This window comes from Populus alba, chromosome 15 (assembly GCF_005239225.2).
Source record: "Populus alba chromosome 15, ASM523922v2, whole genome shotgun sequence".
NCBI lineage: Eukaryota > Viridiplantae > Streptophyta > Magnoliopsida > Malpighiales > Salicaceae > Populus > Populus alba.
Genome location: NC_133298.1, coordinates 16,342,080 through 16,359,041, shown reverse-complemented (window position 1 = coordinate 16,359,041; position 16,962 = coordinate 16,342,080). Strand labels below are relative to the sequence as shown.

Here is a 16,962-nt window from a genome sequence, read left to right as displayed (position 1 = left end):
ACCCCTAGTATTTCTCTTATCAATGAGGCATGTCTTCCTATTCCAACTCCAAATTTATGATATGATACTATACTCTAAAGGGTTTTGCCTTTATATTCTCTATATAAAAAAAAGGCAGTACTATATATATATAATAATTGTGTGTACTTTAGCAAGAATTAACGCTGCTTGTTAATCGTCATTTGATTAAGTGAACGACACAAATTTTGTTGTCGTCGATAATGGACATAAATATCATGATATATACGTTATTTATTAAATTAATAAATACTTGCATCTACCACCAGTATTTATTAAATCTTTATATTATTTCGAATATGGATGAAGATGATGAGTTTCCAATGCGAGTCTTGTCAAGTAGCGTTAGCCATGTAAAACATTGAAAACCAAGAATTGGTATGTTCTATATTTTATTATGTGAAAGGTCTTTGGGCAGTGCTAGAGGCTGTAGAGTGAAGAAGCAATATTGATTTTAATAGTTACGTGGTTGAATATTTTTAAAATTATTAAAAATTTATACAATTATTAATTTTAAAATTTATAAAATCAACCAAAATAAATGTAAATTAATCCAAACACCCAAATTAATTAAAAAAAAAAACCAAGATACTACATATAATCCCATTAACTTTCTCACCTCTAAGCAAAATGGTTTGGCTTCATATTTTATATTTTTCAATTTTCACTAGCCATTTCAAAAATAAATTAAAAAAAATATTGTCTTGCAAATTGCATTGCAGATTCCCTCAACCAGTGCCAATAATTCTTTTTTTTTTTTTTTCGAAAAAGAAAGGAAGAAAGAAAGAAGCAGCCAATTAAAAACTAAAAGCCTGCTCCCTCTATAAATTTCTTCAATAAATGCAGTAAACAGGTCTAGGTGTGGTTGGTAGAATTGATTTTGATCTGTCACTGCCGCATCTGCAGAATTGAAGTGCGTTTGCAGTGATGACACGATGATTCTTCCTTCCACACAAGCCTGTGCCGGTGACTTGAGCAGAAAACCTTAAGATCCTTATAATAAGAGATTAATGAAGAGGCGACGAGCTCAGTACAATTTAGTTCTGTGTAGTAAAACTTGCAACCATGGCTTCAATGTCCCCAGCTGCCTGTTCTATTAAAAAATGGATGCATTTAGGGTTGGGGACCAGCTCTGCCACTTTCTCCAACCTCCTTTTTGCCCCTCAAGTTAGAGCATATTTGGTTTTTTTTTTTTGGTATAAAAATGATTTTTTTTATATTTTTGTATCATATGATACGGTAAAAATAAATTTTAAAAATATTATTTTAATATATTTTTAAATAAAAAACTCTTTAAACCATCACTGTTATCATAATCTTAAACAGGTTTTTATAATAAAATTTAATGTTGTTCTTTGATTTTTCTTTCATTAGAGAAGAAATGTATTTATTTAAAAAGGAAAGTCCGGAATGTTAGGATTTTCTTTTGTAGAATTAGCATGGGAAATGTAAAATTTTAACAAATAATCACCGTTTTTTATTTTGATATTATCATGCTTCTGAAACACATTATTTACTAAATATCATGTTTTATAAACATGACACCTTAAGATTACATTGTTACACAACATTTATAATTAATATTGTGGTCCATAATGATATTTAGAAAAATATCATAGTTCTGAAAATGCGATATTATTAAAATTATATTGTTTCATCAAAACTTTTCATCCCGTGTTATTTCGTCATTTTTTTAATACGCTAATTACATGATTAATCCAAAATATTATCACTAACAAGATTTATAATATTTTTTTCATAGTTGTTAGACCAACCAGAAGAATAACTTGGGAAGAAAAAAGATGGGATCATTTTTAAGGTTTTTTTTTTTTTTTTTGCATCAAAGTATAATATTTAAAATTATTCTTTACAATGAACAAAAAAACAAAAAAAAAATAGTATCAAATTCGTAAAACATTAGTGACAATTCAAAGTTGGAGCAATACTCTTTACTCACTTTGATTTTTTTTAAAAACGAACTTTCCTCGTCCGAAAAGTCCGCCAAGTACCTATTTTTAATTATAGCAAAAATATCTAGTGTCTGTACAAAAGGTACGCCAAGCACCTCCAAAGCCAATACCATGCCTCCAAACGGTACCTCAAGGCTGGAGGGCCCTATACTTTTCTACCCTCGAATTTTACCTTTTCACTCATTCATGTCCCTACCTTCTCAAATCCTGTGGCGCAGAGCTAGAAAAAAGAAAAAAAGAAATTCAGTCTCCCAAAAGTAACTTTCTACTCCTCGTTTGACTTTCCGTATCCCTCACCCAATGACGTCTCTCGTAAACTTTGACCTTCCCAAGGCAAAAACAATAAATTAATAGTAATTGTATAGTAATTAAACAAAGATAAATAAAGTTAAAAAACCACTAAACGAAAAAATTAAAAAAATCATGCCCACCTGAACACTGACAGCTGAAAACTCTCACCTTCTCAGTGGCATTTATGTAAATATCTAATAATCCATGCCTTATTTATTAATCTATTTCCCAGTATCCTCACTCACTGCCCCCGTCTCTCGAAGGAACATAAGCTGGTACCTCCACTTCTTCGCGGGCTTAAAATTTCTCCTCTTCTCTAGCTCTCTAAATTTTTTTACGTCAGTCCGCTGTTCACGCTCTGTTCAATCTCCGTTAACTAACCCAAGCGGTCTTATTCTTGCTGTTTTGATTTTGAACCTTCACAACGCTGTCGTTTCGAATACAGAAATTTTAACAGAATCTCACCATTAGCTTGCTGCCGTTACCGGGAAACCAGTCATTTCTAATCCCCGATGCACAGAATCTAAGCTAATGGGCTGTGTTCTCGGCAAGCCCGCCTCCAGGGATCGCCAGAGTCGTGAAGGATCCTCCGACCGTGGCCGGAGCTCCGATGAACCACCCGTAGCCGTCACCGGATCCGTTGACGCCGCAGTGAAGGCTAAGAGGGAGAAAGCAACAACATCAACGCAGAAGCAGAATGCGACGAGACATACCGGTGATTTCCCGGCTGTGGATGTTCAGGGGACGACTGAAAGGCGGAGGCCACGGCCAGAAGTTAGTCTGTGCTATCAGCAAGGGTGGCCATCGTGGTTAATGGCGGTTGCCGGTGATGCCATCGGCGAATGGACTCCTCGCCGAGCTAACACATTCGAGAAGCTTGATAAGGTAATTAAAGAAACCAAAACCCAAGTTTAATTAATTTAATTGCATGTATTGAATTATTAACAATTTTCGGATTTTTTAGATTGGGCAAGGGACATATAGCAATGTGTATAAAGCAAGGGATTTAATAACAGGAAAGATAGTGGCTTTAAAGAAAGTGAGGTTTGATAATTTGGAGCCAGAGAGTGTTAAATTTATGGCAAGAGAGATTCTTGTCTTAAGAAGATTAGACCATCCAAATGTTCTTAAGCTTGAAGGTTTGGTTACTTCAAGAATGTCATGTAGTCTTTACTTGGTTTTTGAGTACATGGAACATGATCTTGCCGGGCTGGCGGCACGCCAAGGCGTCAAGTTCACTGAACCTCAGGTACATTGCTTGTTATTTTAAGATTGGATGTTTTGTGGGTTGTTTTGATTTTGTAGTAGTTTGTTGTGTAATGTGATAATTAATGGTATTTAAGGGTGTAATTTTGGGTGTTTTGGTGTTGATGGAGTTGGCATTTGGGGCTATTGGACTGTTTTGTGTTGTTTTTTAGCTTTTGGGCGTGTTGTGCTTTTTTTAATCTTGTTTGTTTAACTAGCTCTTTTTGAGGTTGTGCATATGTTAATCCTTTTTTTTTTATTTGCTTGTGAGCTTTGATGTTACTTCAAGCCATGTCCAAGGCTACAGGGTCCCATTACCTTGTAGTTTACATGTCCATTTGTGCTGTTATGGTGCATAGAGGCTTCATATGCTCAACATGATGTTTTGTATTGTTTTGGGTTTGAAGATTCATGGAAAGTTCAAACTTTACATCACAACATGTATGAATATAGAAATTCCCCTTAATTAACTTTCATTTTTTGGGAAGTCTAATCAACTTTTCATCTTGGAAATGAATAAATGCAAAAAGAAAAGATGCTAACTCCAATATTTGCTAATGTTTATGGCATGAGATAATTTGATTATTTAGTCACTTCTCTAATGTTGAACACTTTGGCTTTGTTTAGTTGAATTTTTCATTTCTGAAAGCTCATTGGAAAAGTAAATGTGCATTCACATCTTCAATTATTTGTCAATGTCAAAAGTATTAATCAAAATAATGATAATTTATGGATACTGAACTAAAAGTAGGTTACCCAGAATTTTAGTTATTTTCATTCCATATATGCTTGTGTTCAGTTTTGCTATTTACATTAGGAAAGATCCAGGGCTTCATATTATTGGCAGAAATGCCAGCCCAAATGAGATGCTTCCCTAGGATAGAAACTTAATTATAATGCATGGCTTAAGTAGCATCAGAGTAACCATTTTTCATATCAGGCCTTTAATAGCATATGGAGTATTTTTGGTTATTTTCAATGCCCTGGAGTTTGACACCACGGTAATGTATCATATAACTGATTGGTGCATTTCTTGATTTATTCCCTTTGGCAGATAAAGTGCTACATGAAGCAGTTGTTATCCGGGATTGAGCATTGCCACAACCATGGTGTTCTGCACCGTGATATCAAGGGTTCCAATCTCCTTATTGATAATGAAGGAATTCTAAAAATTGCTGATTTTGGACTGGCTACTTTCTATGATCCTGATCGCAAGGTTCCTATGACCAGTCGAGTTGTCACCCTTTGGTACCGCCCCCCTGAACTTCTTCTTGGGGCAACTTATTATGGTGCTGGTGTTGACCTCTGGAGTGCCGGCTGCATTTTGGCAGAGCTGCTTGCTGGGAAGCCAATAATGCCTGGACGGACAGAGGTATTATTTTTACTTGCATACCAGGTTTCAAGATCCGTATGCAAATTCATTTGTTCTGGTTTGAATGATGAAGTTGTTACTGCTGGGATCTTTACACTATTTCAAGTCTTCATCTGGGATCCAAACTACTAGTTTAGATGCGCAACGATGCCCTAATCAAAACAAGGCAGTGATGTTGAGTCCTATGCTCAAACATGGTAACTAGGTGAGAGGCAGCAAGAACAGTAAGATTTAAGGAATAATCCCAACCTTATTAATCATCTTGGGTTGTATAGTAATATAGAATAATATCGTATTCTGGTTTATTCTATGTAGATGCTGAAAATATTGTTAGGGAGTCGATAGTGTCAAACCAAGTAATCTAATGCCCGGATAAATATGCAGTCATCTGAGCTACCAACCATGGAAAAACCCTTTGTTATCATGAAACGTTAAGCATAGCAGGTTAATTAAGTACACCTTCAGTGATTGTATCTTGCATTATATTGGTTTCAGAGTATGTATTACTTTTATTGACTAGTCTGATCGTCTCAACCATTGTTGTTTCCATTGATGATATTGTTGTGTAAGCTATATTCTCTCTTTCAGTTGGCTCACCGTTTACAGTTGATTTTCTTTTCAATTCTTTCTCTGCTTAGGTTGAACAACTGCACAAGATATTTAAGTTATGTGGTTCCCCGTCTGAGGAATATTGGAAGAAATCCAAATTGCCAAATGCAACACTTTTTAAACCACAGCAGCCTTACAAACGATGTATAGTAGAAACCTTCAAAGATTTCCCCACTTCTGCTCTGCCTTTAATTGAAACTCTTCTTTCGGTAGATCCTGATGATCGAGTCACTGCCACTGCAGCTCTAAATAGTGAAGTGAGTGATTTTAACTCAATTATTTGCCAATCTAGCTTATATATATATATATTAAAAGATGGCTTTATGTCTTGCAAGCTTCAGACTGATATTTATTGTTTGACACAAGGACTTGGGTGAGATATTCTTACTTTTCCACAAGTCTTTATTTTCCTTGAACTTATTTATGGATTGATATATGTGTTTTGGAGAGTAATCATGTCGTTGGTTTTCATACTACAGTTCTTCACCACTGAACCTTATGCATGTGAGCCGTCGAGTTTGCCTAAATATCCTCCCAGTAAAGAATTGGATGTGAAGTTGAGAGATGAAGAAGCAAGAAGGTTTGTTTATTCTTCATTCCTGTCTACCTTTTTTTTTCCCTTTGTTTTGGACCTGTATAATGGCCATGCTGAAAGGTGATCTTTAATTATCTAATTTCCTTCTCAGGCAAAGGGGCCTTGGTGGAAAAGGTAACGCTGTTGATGGTGCAAGAAAAACAAGAATTCGTGATCGGGCTGGTTGGGCAATCCCAGCTCCAGAGGCCAATGCAGAGAATCCAGCAAACCTAGATGTATGTGAAGGACTTTCTCTTGTTACCTTTATATTATTTGTTTTTCTATTTACCTCCTCTTTTTCGCTACAAGACAGTAAATACCAAGCCACCCCCGAATCCACCAATCTTTATGTCACATGTTTATTATGTGTCATTTCATCCTTGATGAGTGTACTTCCTGGGTTCTAAGCCGTATTTCTGTAGACTTGTTGGGCAAGTCTAATTTTGAGAATTATTTTGTGATCTCTTTTAGTTTACAGCTCTTTCCCTATAATTAGAAAACTGTGGTTGGTCACAGGTCCTTGTTACATGGTGAAATCCACTTTGGATTAGGTATCTTAGGTCAATAGTTGTCAAATCAACTGGTCAGAATTGTCAACTGGTTTCGCCCTTCACTTCATGATCATACGTTCTCTACTCTCCTTGTGTTTTTCAAAGCATAGTTTGACTTGAGATTTTCATTTGTTATTCAGAGATGGAGGGCCATGACACAAGCAAACGCTAAGAGCAAGAGTGAGAAATTTCCACCTCCTCATCAGGATGCAGCAGTTGGACATCCTATGGATGCATCACATAAAGGTGGCCTTGTTTCATTTGGCACATCAGATACTTCCTTCTGTTCATCAACATTCGATTCAAAATCATCTTCTATTAAAAGTGCTGGCGCCATTGGAGGTCCTTCCAGAAGAAGGAAAACCAATAAAGACGATCCCCAGATGGCTCCACCACGGAAATTTATCCGTCCATTCAATCCATCATCAGTAGCTCTATCAATGAATCTGCTATTCAAGGGTAAATCAGAGGTTTTTGGTAGTAGGAGGTAGCAACTATTATGAGTTGAAAGTTTTCCTTTCGGATCAGGTTCTTACTTTTCACTTTATTTCTTAAATGCCTTTTGTTTTTGTTCTGCAATCATTGCTTCCATTAATTGTACCTCATTGTATGAACTGTATAATCTACACAGAGGCCATGCTGAGCCAGTGAGTAATCCACTCCCTACATTTCTTGTACAGTTTTTGAAAGCGGGCGCTTTATAAGCTAAAGATTAGACGTCTTCTTCCTCATTGATTTCTATCAACTGTAAACCTTGACACATCCATAGATATTCTGCACCTTAGAGCTTCATAGTGTGAGCATGTCTTGCACTCGGATTTTAGTTTTCTCTATATTGAGCATTATTGCGTAGGAAAGTCATGGAGTAAACAGCCATTAGCCCCCCCTTTTTTTTTCGAGAATGACTTGTTTGTTGGGAAATATTTTTAGCGTTCCAAGAGAATCCACCGCTCTATATTATATCTATTAAAATTGAGTACGTGTATTAATTAACAATCATATATTAATGTTAATGTGATTTTCGTTTCATTTTTATATACTATTTTCATTTTCCCATATCACAATTTTTTTTAAATTCTAATATGATTACCAATCAATATGTGGCTCAATTTAAATAGATAAGGTACTCAATTTAAATAAATAAATATAGAGAATACGAAATCCATTGTCATTTTATTTCTAGGACTTAAAAAACAATTATTTGTTGCATGAAGCTAAATATTCATAATTTGTGATTTCAGTATTGTCCACACAACAAGTATAGATATCTTGTTAACTTTTATACCAATCTCCATATTTTTTATTATGATTGTTAGTCTAAATTTGTACATGATCAATTAAAGGCAAGATTTTAAGTAAAAAATATATCTGCCTGATGATAGAATTAATTTTCTTTTATTTGATGATAGAGTTTATATATTCATATATATATATATAAAAAAAATACTTGAAATAATTCTTTAATTGAAATCAATTCTTCCATTGATTAGAAAATAATAATAAATATTTATTTTAATTATTTTCTTAACACGAATTTTGATGAAAGATTTGATTTTTGACCTTCTTAATTTATGATTCTAAGAATAAATTTTATTTTTTCACGTGTAATTTTAATTTTTAAAATTATAAAGCTATGATATCAAATATCCAGATGCTCGTAAATTTCTCCTCTCTTCTCCCCGAAGTTGCTTCCTGGCTATTTCCAAGAATAAGCTCTAGGCCGAAGTTACATCTTTAACACACCCCTGCTCTGCTGACATGATCTTGAAATTTAATGTAGCCCCTTACCTCTCTCTCTCTCTCTCTCTCTCTTCTCAACTGGCAAGTCGTCCTGTGCCCAGTTTCTCTGCCAGGCATCTTGAATTGAACACACCCCTCGTCTGTCTGAAAGGATGTCTGAAAGTACCAGAGCAATGATTGTGAAGTTTGTTTTTTTAAGAAATATATTAAAATAATAATTTTTTAGCCAAGCCGACCTGACCTGAACTCTCTAACGCAGCTTCACCTCCTTCTCCTGATCCAGCTCTGGCCCTGCATCCAGACCTGACCTGAACTCTCTAACCCAGCTTCACCTTCTTCTCCGGGCATCCAGATCCACCTCAAGTAATAGCATCTAGATCCACCTCAAGTAATAGCTACAGCTGGGGCTCCGGTTCATAACCCCACTCCATCTCTGGTTCCGCTGGCTGTTTCGTTTCTCTTTAAATTCTGAAACATTTCAGCGCTCCATTCTGAAGGCCTATGCTGTTCATATAAAATATATATTTCATCAGACAATAGATTCCTATTCCTTAATCAAGCAATTATTCAACAATGTCAGCATACACACACCTCTCTCAATTAAAACACATACAGTAAAATACAAAAAGATGGCTGTTTGGTCACTCCGTGAAATGAACCCTCTGTCGAACACATAAATTATGCTTGTGTAACATTGATTTGGTGTACAGGAAAATATTTAGATCTTCATGAACTTCCAGTATAGGAGATAAGATAGTATATAAGATACCAATGAATAAACAAATATAATATGATGCTGAAAAAAAGTATATTAAGAAAATGGGAATACAAAGGAAACAAAAATTACTTCCAGATGGAAGTAAAGGGGAGAGCAAGAAATTGTGTTAATAAAATATGCAAAAAAGAGTGAGTTCTATTGCCTTCTACCATTTCTTCTGAAAGGAAACAAAAATAATAATAAAAAAAACTCTCCTGCAGACAAGTGGGTAGGGCATGCAGGAAAAATAATCTGTTGCCATAATCCAGAAAGAAGCTACCAATCAGTGAGCTGATCAACTTCCAAACAGAAAATGCCACTCTTTTTGATTGAGCATTTCAAAATCCCAAACATTAAGATTGAGCATTTCAGTTCTATTGATAATACAAACATTTTAGCCCCCACAAGGAAATATTATTCTTCGAACTTTCTCTTTCTCTTTTTTTTTTCCTGTTTGTTTCCTAAGAAAATGGGAAAACAAAACAAAAAATTTCATAAACCTTCAAGATACAAACATTTTAGGCCCCAAAAAATAAAATCTCAATCAGAAACTAACCCAAAAAAAATCCATTACAAAAAAAAAAACACTCAAAACCCAAACTTCGAACAGAAAAGCAAAACCATAAAAGCTTTCACTTTTTTTGGTCTAATTGCTTTGATGAAGAGAAATACTTTCAGAAACGCGAGACTTACGAGTAGTAGTAGTAGAGGCAACGGAACCGGAGACGGGGCGGGGTTATGAACTGGAGGCGTATCTGGATGTGGAGCCAAAGCAGGAGTAATACAAGGAGGTACAGCCGGAGGAGGAGGTGAAGCTGGGTTAGAGAGTTCGAGTCAGGTCAGATTATCCATGGTTGAAAAAGGGTTTTGAAAGTGGATGTGATCTGTTTTGTGTGTCTGGTCTGTCAGATACAATATGCCTGGAATTGCCTTGTGTTATATAGTGTTTTCAGAGAGGTGAGAGGCGTGTTCTCCACGTTAGCTGGCAGAAAAAGAGGAGTGCAAGAGGAACAGAATAAAAGAGAAAAAGGGACGCTCACAAGCCTTCCAGTCTTCAATTTCAAAACAAGAGAAGGAGACAGATTTGCCCGTCGAGAAGAGAGAGGTGAGGGGTTGCATTAAACTTCAAGATGGCTGGCAGAGGAAGAGTGATACAAAAGAAACAAGATCATGTCAGCAGAGCAGGGGTGTCTTCACTCTTGAATATGTAACTTTGGCCTAGAGCTTATTCTTCGAAATAGGCAACTTCGGGGAGAAGTAAAGAGAAATTTACGAGAAAGGATTTTTTTTTTAATATAATATTATGATATTTAAATCAGTTGGAAATATCTCGATTAATTTTATATTTTTTATTTTAAAATTAATAACCATTTAAGTCTTTAGTGATTTTAAAAGAACTCAAATTCATGACCATCTAGGAACAAACTTAAAACTTTAACTAATTAAATTATTTTTTTAAATTAAAAAAATATCATCTTGATATTTCATCCTTGATATATGATATCATAGCTTTTATAACTTCTTAAAATCAAATCAAAATTATTCTTAGAATCATAAATTAAAAAGGTCAAAAATCAGATCTTTCATCGAATCAAAATTTTCACTCAATTCTTCCAACGAAAATGAAGTACTTTGAACAGTTTCCTTTCTTAGTCACTGGAACAAAAATGTCAGAAACTCAAGACAGACCCGTGAACAGACAAATGACTAATAACTATTCAACAACCTTTGCCTTTTGTGCATGTGCCCATGGTCAGGATGATTTCAGTCTAGCCATGTGCATGCTGCATATATATATGCCTGGAAATATATCCTTAATCAGTGCCTCTCCATTTTCAGAAATTTTTTAATTGAAAATTAAAAAAACACGCTCTTTATCATTTCTGCCAAGAGCAAGATTAACTGTTCTTAGTAGCTTGAATTGTCTCAGCATATGTTAAAGAAAATATAATAAATGAGCAGTTAAATAAGAAATGGGAAAACTGGATATGAAAACTCACCTCATCTTCAGTTTCCTCTAATAATCTGTCCCAATTCAAACATATGGATTAGACTTGGTAAACCATGCATAAACTAATTAAGCAGATCGTTGTGTTTATTAATATTTCTTTGGATTCTTTTAAGTTTTCTATAGATATCGTTAATTAGTGTTGTTTTTCCTTTGAAGCTCTGAAAGCATCAGCACTATATATGGCATGTATCAACATTGAGCATGATGTGATGATACCAAAAAATGAATCTATCTAGACGTGTAGCAGATGAAACAGGAGAGATATTTTGATCAGGCAAGAGCTTCTTGATCTACTGCAACAGTGGACCTCCATTTCTGTCAATTTTCTTGCTCATTAATGGATCACATGAGCACAAGTTATTTCCACATAAAGATTGAATAGTTTCTCTCATAAATCAACCCCACCAGCTTTCTCAAGGTTGCTGCAAATAGACGAGTCTTACTGCACCTGCAATAAACACCCTGTAAAAAATAAAAGAAAATCAGTTGAGGATCACAATATGATAAGCAGATGGCTGTGTGTAATTTATATAGTAGTTTGTTTGAAATTGTCGAAGCCATGAGGTTCAATAATTCTTCTATGTTGTCTAAAAACCACCGTCAAAATCTCAGGTCAGTGAACCATACCTCACTTGCAAGTTCACAATCTGATCAATTTCTTAAAAGTCATTTCCCCCACCTTCTACTCAAACCATTTTAGGCATGTTTTCCCTACCTTATCTTTTTTTTTTCCCTAACAATTTAGTTTTGCCAGATTTTTATCCCGAATCAACTAAACTCGAAACATCTCGGCCGGGATTTAGATAAAAAATCTAAAATGACCTAAAATTTTGATTGATATAAAATTTATTTCACTTTGTACTATTTTTATAATAATACTAGATATATATACCGGCAACTCCGGCCGGAACAAAAAAGAATAGATAACTTTGGAAAATATTTCTCATTCTCAAAGCAATTAGAGAAAAAAAGGTGAGACCTTTTATGGGTTTGCATTTCTGTTTCAAAGTTTGAGTTTTGGGTGTTTTTTGTTTTTTTTTTTTTTTTGGATTTTTGTAATAGGCTTTTGATTGGTTTAGTTTTTTCTTTTGTTTTCCCATTTTTTTAGGAAACAAACAGAAAAGAAGAGAGTTAGAATATAATAAAAAAATTTGGTGCATTTTTGGTTATTTAATTTTATTCGTCTAATGTGTCATGATTCAATTTTAAAAAGGATTAGTATATTTATCTTAAAAAAAGAATCACTCCTTGTTTCTTCTTCTTTTTTCTTTTTTTTTGTGTGACGGGGGCAGTGTTTTTTATAGCAATTATATATTATAGGCTATTAGTCCTCGAAAGTGCTAGTTTCTCTACTTGAACACATTGTGATAAAACAACAAGAACGCATGTGCTTAGAGTAATAAATTTCTCTACTTGACCACGAAGAGAAATTATTTAATGATCCTGGGATTATGGTGAGACGTGCATTTGTATATATGCTGACATTATAGAATAATTGCTTGATTAAGGAATAAGCATCGATTGCTTGCTGTAAAATCTGTTCCACTGTGTTTAGTAAGAGTTCTCACTCTGCTATTATTGGCAATGTAAATTTAATTAGCTGTCGTTCTTGAATCCTTTGATTTTCGTCTCAGCAATGCCATGGAATTTACTGCATAAGCTAGCAGATGACTTGTAAATGCATGAATTTGTTAGAGAATAATATAAATTATATTTTGAGACTTTATTAATAGTTTAAAGCTATTGGATTGAAATGATTCTTTATAATATCAGAGTCTTAATGACCAAGTGGTCACGAGTTCGAATCTCACTATCTTATTTATTTGATAAAAATTAAGCACAAGATAATATGTGGTTCTATATAAGTTTCAAATCCTAAAAGGCTTCCATTTAAGGAGGTGTGTTAAAAAATAATATAAATTATATTTGAAATCTCACCTAACAACTTAAAATTATTGGATTAAAATGGTTTTTTAACATTGACATAAGTAAAGAACAAATCACATCAAATCAGAGTGAGAAGCTACAAAATCATTTGATTCTTTCTAGCACAGTTGTTAAATCCAGTCAGTCGGCTTGTCCTGAAAAACTCAGCACTTCAGGTTCACTGAACTCTGTACCTCCGATAAAGGATGAGAAAAAACACTTGAGGGCATTGTAGAACACCATCATGTACTTTTCGTCTGTATGCTGCACGGGATCAAGCCATCATAGTAGATCTGATTCAGCTCCTTCCTCCATGTTCATGTTCAAGTTCAAGTTAGTTTCCTCAAAGTGGAGGCTTCTGTTTGATCTGTGGTGTGATCTTCATCCTACAACATGATGTTTTTCAAAATAATGTAATTTGATGCTTGGCATTATTTTTATATTGCATTATTTGAAGTTAATTTAATTTTAGAGTTGAATTGGAATAATATATCTTGACTGGATTATAAATATAGTAAACTGAAATATATAATAAAATTTGAAATTAATTAATTTAAATATTGATATTGTTGTGTCCATTCCCACTGGCTCTCAAGTCTTAGGGTATCTGACCAATGAGCCTTGCAGTGAAGTTTTGGGTCGGATTCTCTCTTTTGTAACTAAAGAAATTGTCCTGTTTTTTATATATCCATTGCTTCATCCAGCACTAATCTCCTAAGCGATGATTTTGTTTTGGAAGGATTGGAGAAGTTAGTTAATTCTAAGGATTGCAATTATTAAAAAGAAATAGTTTTAAAGATTAAAATTTTCATCTAAAATACCACTGCCAGCCCCCCCTGCCTCCGCCAGTGCTTGCAATTATCCAGAGCCGAAGCGAATTTTGTTTTGTTGTTAATAACTAGAGCTATTGGATCAATGTAAAAGCAGTTACTAAGCTGATTCAGCTAATCTGCTATCTAATGAACTCTGGCAATTTTTTATGCTTTGTTAACTTCGTAGCTGTACGCATGGTCATTTGAATATATTTTGATTAGGGTTTGTTTTTTTCAATTATTATTCTGCCTCTATATGAAAAACAATAATTACAAAGAGATAATTTTTTTCAATAGAGTTTTCGTATCAATCCATTATTACAATTTTAAAATCTAGTTTGGCTGCACGAGTTGGCTCGGGATTTGATTTTAAAACTCAATCTAACTTAATAGTTTAATTCAGAAATTGATTCATCTAGAGTTTGGATCAAGTTTTACACATAAAAAATCAAAGTTTTAATTGACTTGGGTAAGCCAGGATGACCTAGTATATCAACTTAAAAACAACTTCTTGTGTCTCTTTTCCAGTGTATTTGTAGGTTGTGCCGTTGTGGTGTCTTTTTTTGGTTGCAGATCTCACGAACATATCATAAACAAGGAGATACAGTCCTTGCATCTGGATCTATGTTTTAAAAAAAAAAACAAAAAACAAAAGAAAAGGGAGAATTAAGATGAATATTGGAATAAAAAATAAAATCCATGAATTGAATTGAAAAAATAAAAAAATGAAGATGAAGAAGTGAAATCAATACACAAAAGATAAAGAGGAGCACCTGGTGTGTGTGCGCGCACATCTCTTTCTACCTGAGAGTTACATATATGTTCTTGTGTCATTTTGTCAAAATCCAAATTGTTTAGGCAATTGGCAGTTTATCTCCTGTGGTATTGGATGCTATAATTATTATAGCTTATTTTTAGAATTTCTTTTGAAGGATAAAATAAGATTTTCAGGAAATGACACTGTTTAAAAGAATACTAAGTAAATAACATAGTTTAATATATCTGCTTATTCTAAATCATAGTTTTAATCAACACAACTTGCCTTATATCATTTAAGACAGAGCAAAGCACTTGGTACCGAAGTCTTGTATCATTCAAAGACAGAGAGTGAATGAGATATGCCGATCAAACAGAAAAATAGAACCTAGGGCTTGAGTTCAGTTTGTTTGGCAGTATATTTACGGTTAATTTTTTAAATAATTTTTTATGTTAAAATATATATATATATATATATCAATTATATTTTTTTATTTTTTAAAAATTATTTTTGACATCAACACATTAAAATGATTTAAAAACACTAAAAACATATTAATTTGAAGTTAATAAAAAAATTAAAAACACTTTTAAAACACAAAAACAAACAATCTGCTATAAAATTTCTTCAAAGTTTATTATTATAGCATCCTTATTATTAAAAAAAATTCAATTTTTATATCATATTATGTCTTCCAGGTCCGTGTGGAATTCATTTTTTTATATTAAAAATATTATTTAAAATTATGATAATAGTTGATTTTTAAAGTATTTTTTTTAGAAATATATTAAAATAATATTTTTTTATTTTTTAAAAATTATTTTATATTAAAATATTTAAAAACACTAAAAAAAATTAATTAAAAAAAAGTTCTTTTTAAATTTTTTTTTTTTTCAAGTTTGAAGTTTCTGATATAAGGTACTGTTGGCCTTGACTTGAGGAGGACTTTAGGCGGTCGAATCAGAGTTTAAAGGAAACTTTCACTAACAAAAAAAAAAAAGTCTCTCCTTCGTACAGAAACATTAATGGAGCCAGGAAATTTCGCTTTCTATTTTCTTTTATGTTAAAACCGTTGCTCTCAACTTTTAAATGCTTTAAATACACCATGTACCCTGTTCGGTACAAATGCTGTTATTATAAATTTTAAATTTTTTTTATTTGAATTTTTTTTAATTTTTATATCATTTTAATATAATATTCACTACCAGAAATTTACCTAAAACTAATAAAATGACCGACAGAATGATTCTCTCAGTACATTACGGTGATAAATACAGACAAATACTATTCTGTCTATAATTCCATTGGTATTTATTGATGAAATAATGCGGTCGGTATATACCGACAGAATATATAGAATTTACAAAAAAGGTGGTTTGCTGAAGTGAAAGTTTTTGCCGGAGATTTTATCAACGGAATCATCGAGGGATTCAAACCGGGATCTTTGTACAGTGATGTGACCAATTCACCATCAGAATTGCTGACAGAACCAACGACAACATGAGTCCGTCGGTGATTTCATCGGTGATTCCATCGGTAAAAGTTAATATATCACAACTCTGCCGACTATCCCCTCCCCCTTTTCTCCTTCTTCTTCCCTATCCCAGCTCTCCCCTCCCAAACTGCAAAAAACCCCTTCAAAAAAAATCTCCATCTTTTCAACACAAGTCATATTTCTTTAAGTTTTGTGGTCACAATATCCATATTCTGATTTATTGTGGATTTTATCATTTTTTATAAGTAAATATATCTTTTTTAATTTTAACATTTAAATGGCAATTTTATTGTTTTGTTAGTGTATATACATGTTTTATTGTTATTTCTCAAACAAACTTGTAGTATGAATATATAATTTTGTACTTGTTATGGTTTGTTTTAGATTTTGTAAAATTATATTTGTTTGTAAATTATTGAAACTTTGTTGAATTACCGAATTACATGTGTTGTGGTGAAATAATTAATAGCTTGTTTAATGGGTTCCGTTTTAATTTTTATCAATGCTATTGCGAAGTCGTAATTTCTATAAATTTATATGTATAAATTTGTATGGACATTGAGAATTGATAATGAATATTTATAAGAAGTTTTAATTAGTTTGTTGGATAATCTCGAGGTAAATCAATATTTTTGAAAATTTATTTACCTAACATAGTTAATTAATAAGTGTTGTCATCATAATTTTATAGAGGTTCGATAGAAGTCATGGTTGTTCATGGATGTATTGATATTCACCCCAAAGATTGTGAATGATGAATTATTGTAACGAGGTTCAGGGGTTTTATTAATTTTGTAACATCTATTCCTAAAAATTTTACTGGAGGCGGTATTA

At 33.2% G+C, this 16,962-nt stretch overlaps 1 protein-coding gene and 1 long non-coding RNA gene across 4 annotated transcripts; one reads left to right on the top strand and one right to left on the bottom strand.

Annotated features, from left to right (window-relative positions):
* The first annotated feature begins 2,523 nt into the window (after nt 1-2,523).
* Nucleotides 2,524-8,775, top strand: LOC118057512 (probable serine/threonine-protein kinase At1g54610). Of its 3 annotated transcripts, none has more exons than XM_035070115.2 (8): nt 2,524-3,164; nt 3,244-3,528; nt 4,579-4,896; nt 5,535-5,762; nt 5,985-6,085; nt 6,192-6,315; nt 6,771-7,158; nt 8,630-8,775. In XM_035070115.2, exons 1-7 carry the CDS (start codon nt 2,811-2,813, stop codon nt 7,119-7,121), a joined length of 1,761 nt encoding a protein of 586 aa, XP_034926006.1. In that variant the 5' UTR covers nt 2,524-2,810; the 3' UTR covers nt 7,122-7,158; nt 8,630-8,775. The 3 variants fall into 3 exon arrangements, with proteins under 3 accessions (XP_034926006.1, XP_034926005.1, XP_034926004.1); XM_035070114.2 differs by lacking the exon at nt 8,630-8,775 and adding an exon at nt 7,311-7,392; XM_035070113.2 differs by lacking the exon at nt 8,630-8,775 and having other exon boundaries at nt 6,771-7,361.
* On the bottom strand, nt 8,291-10,340 carry LOC118057513 (uncharacterized). Its single transcript, XR_004688974.1, has 3 exons — nt 9,821-10,340; nt 8,612-8,874; nt 8,291-8,526 (listed from the first exon to the last, which is right to left on the bottom strand). It is a non-coding gene; the product is annotated as an uncharacterized lncRNA (long non-coding RNA).
* Nucleotides 10,341-16,962: the final 6,622 nt, after the last annotated feature.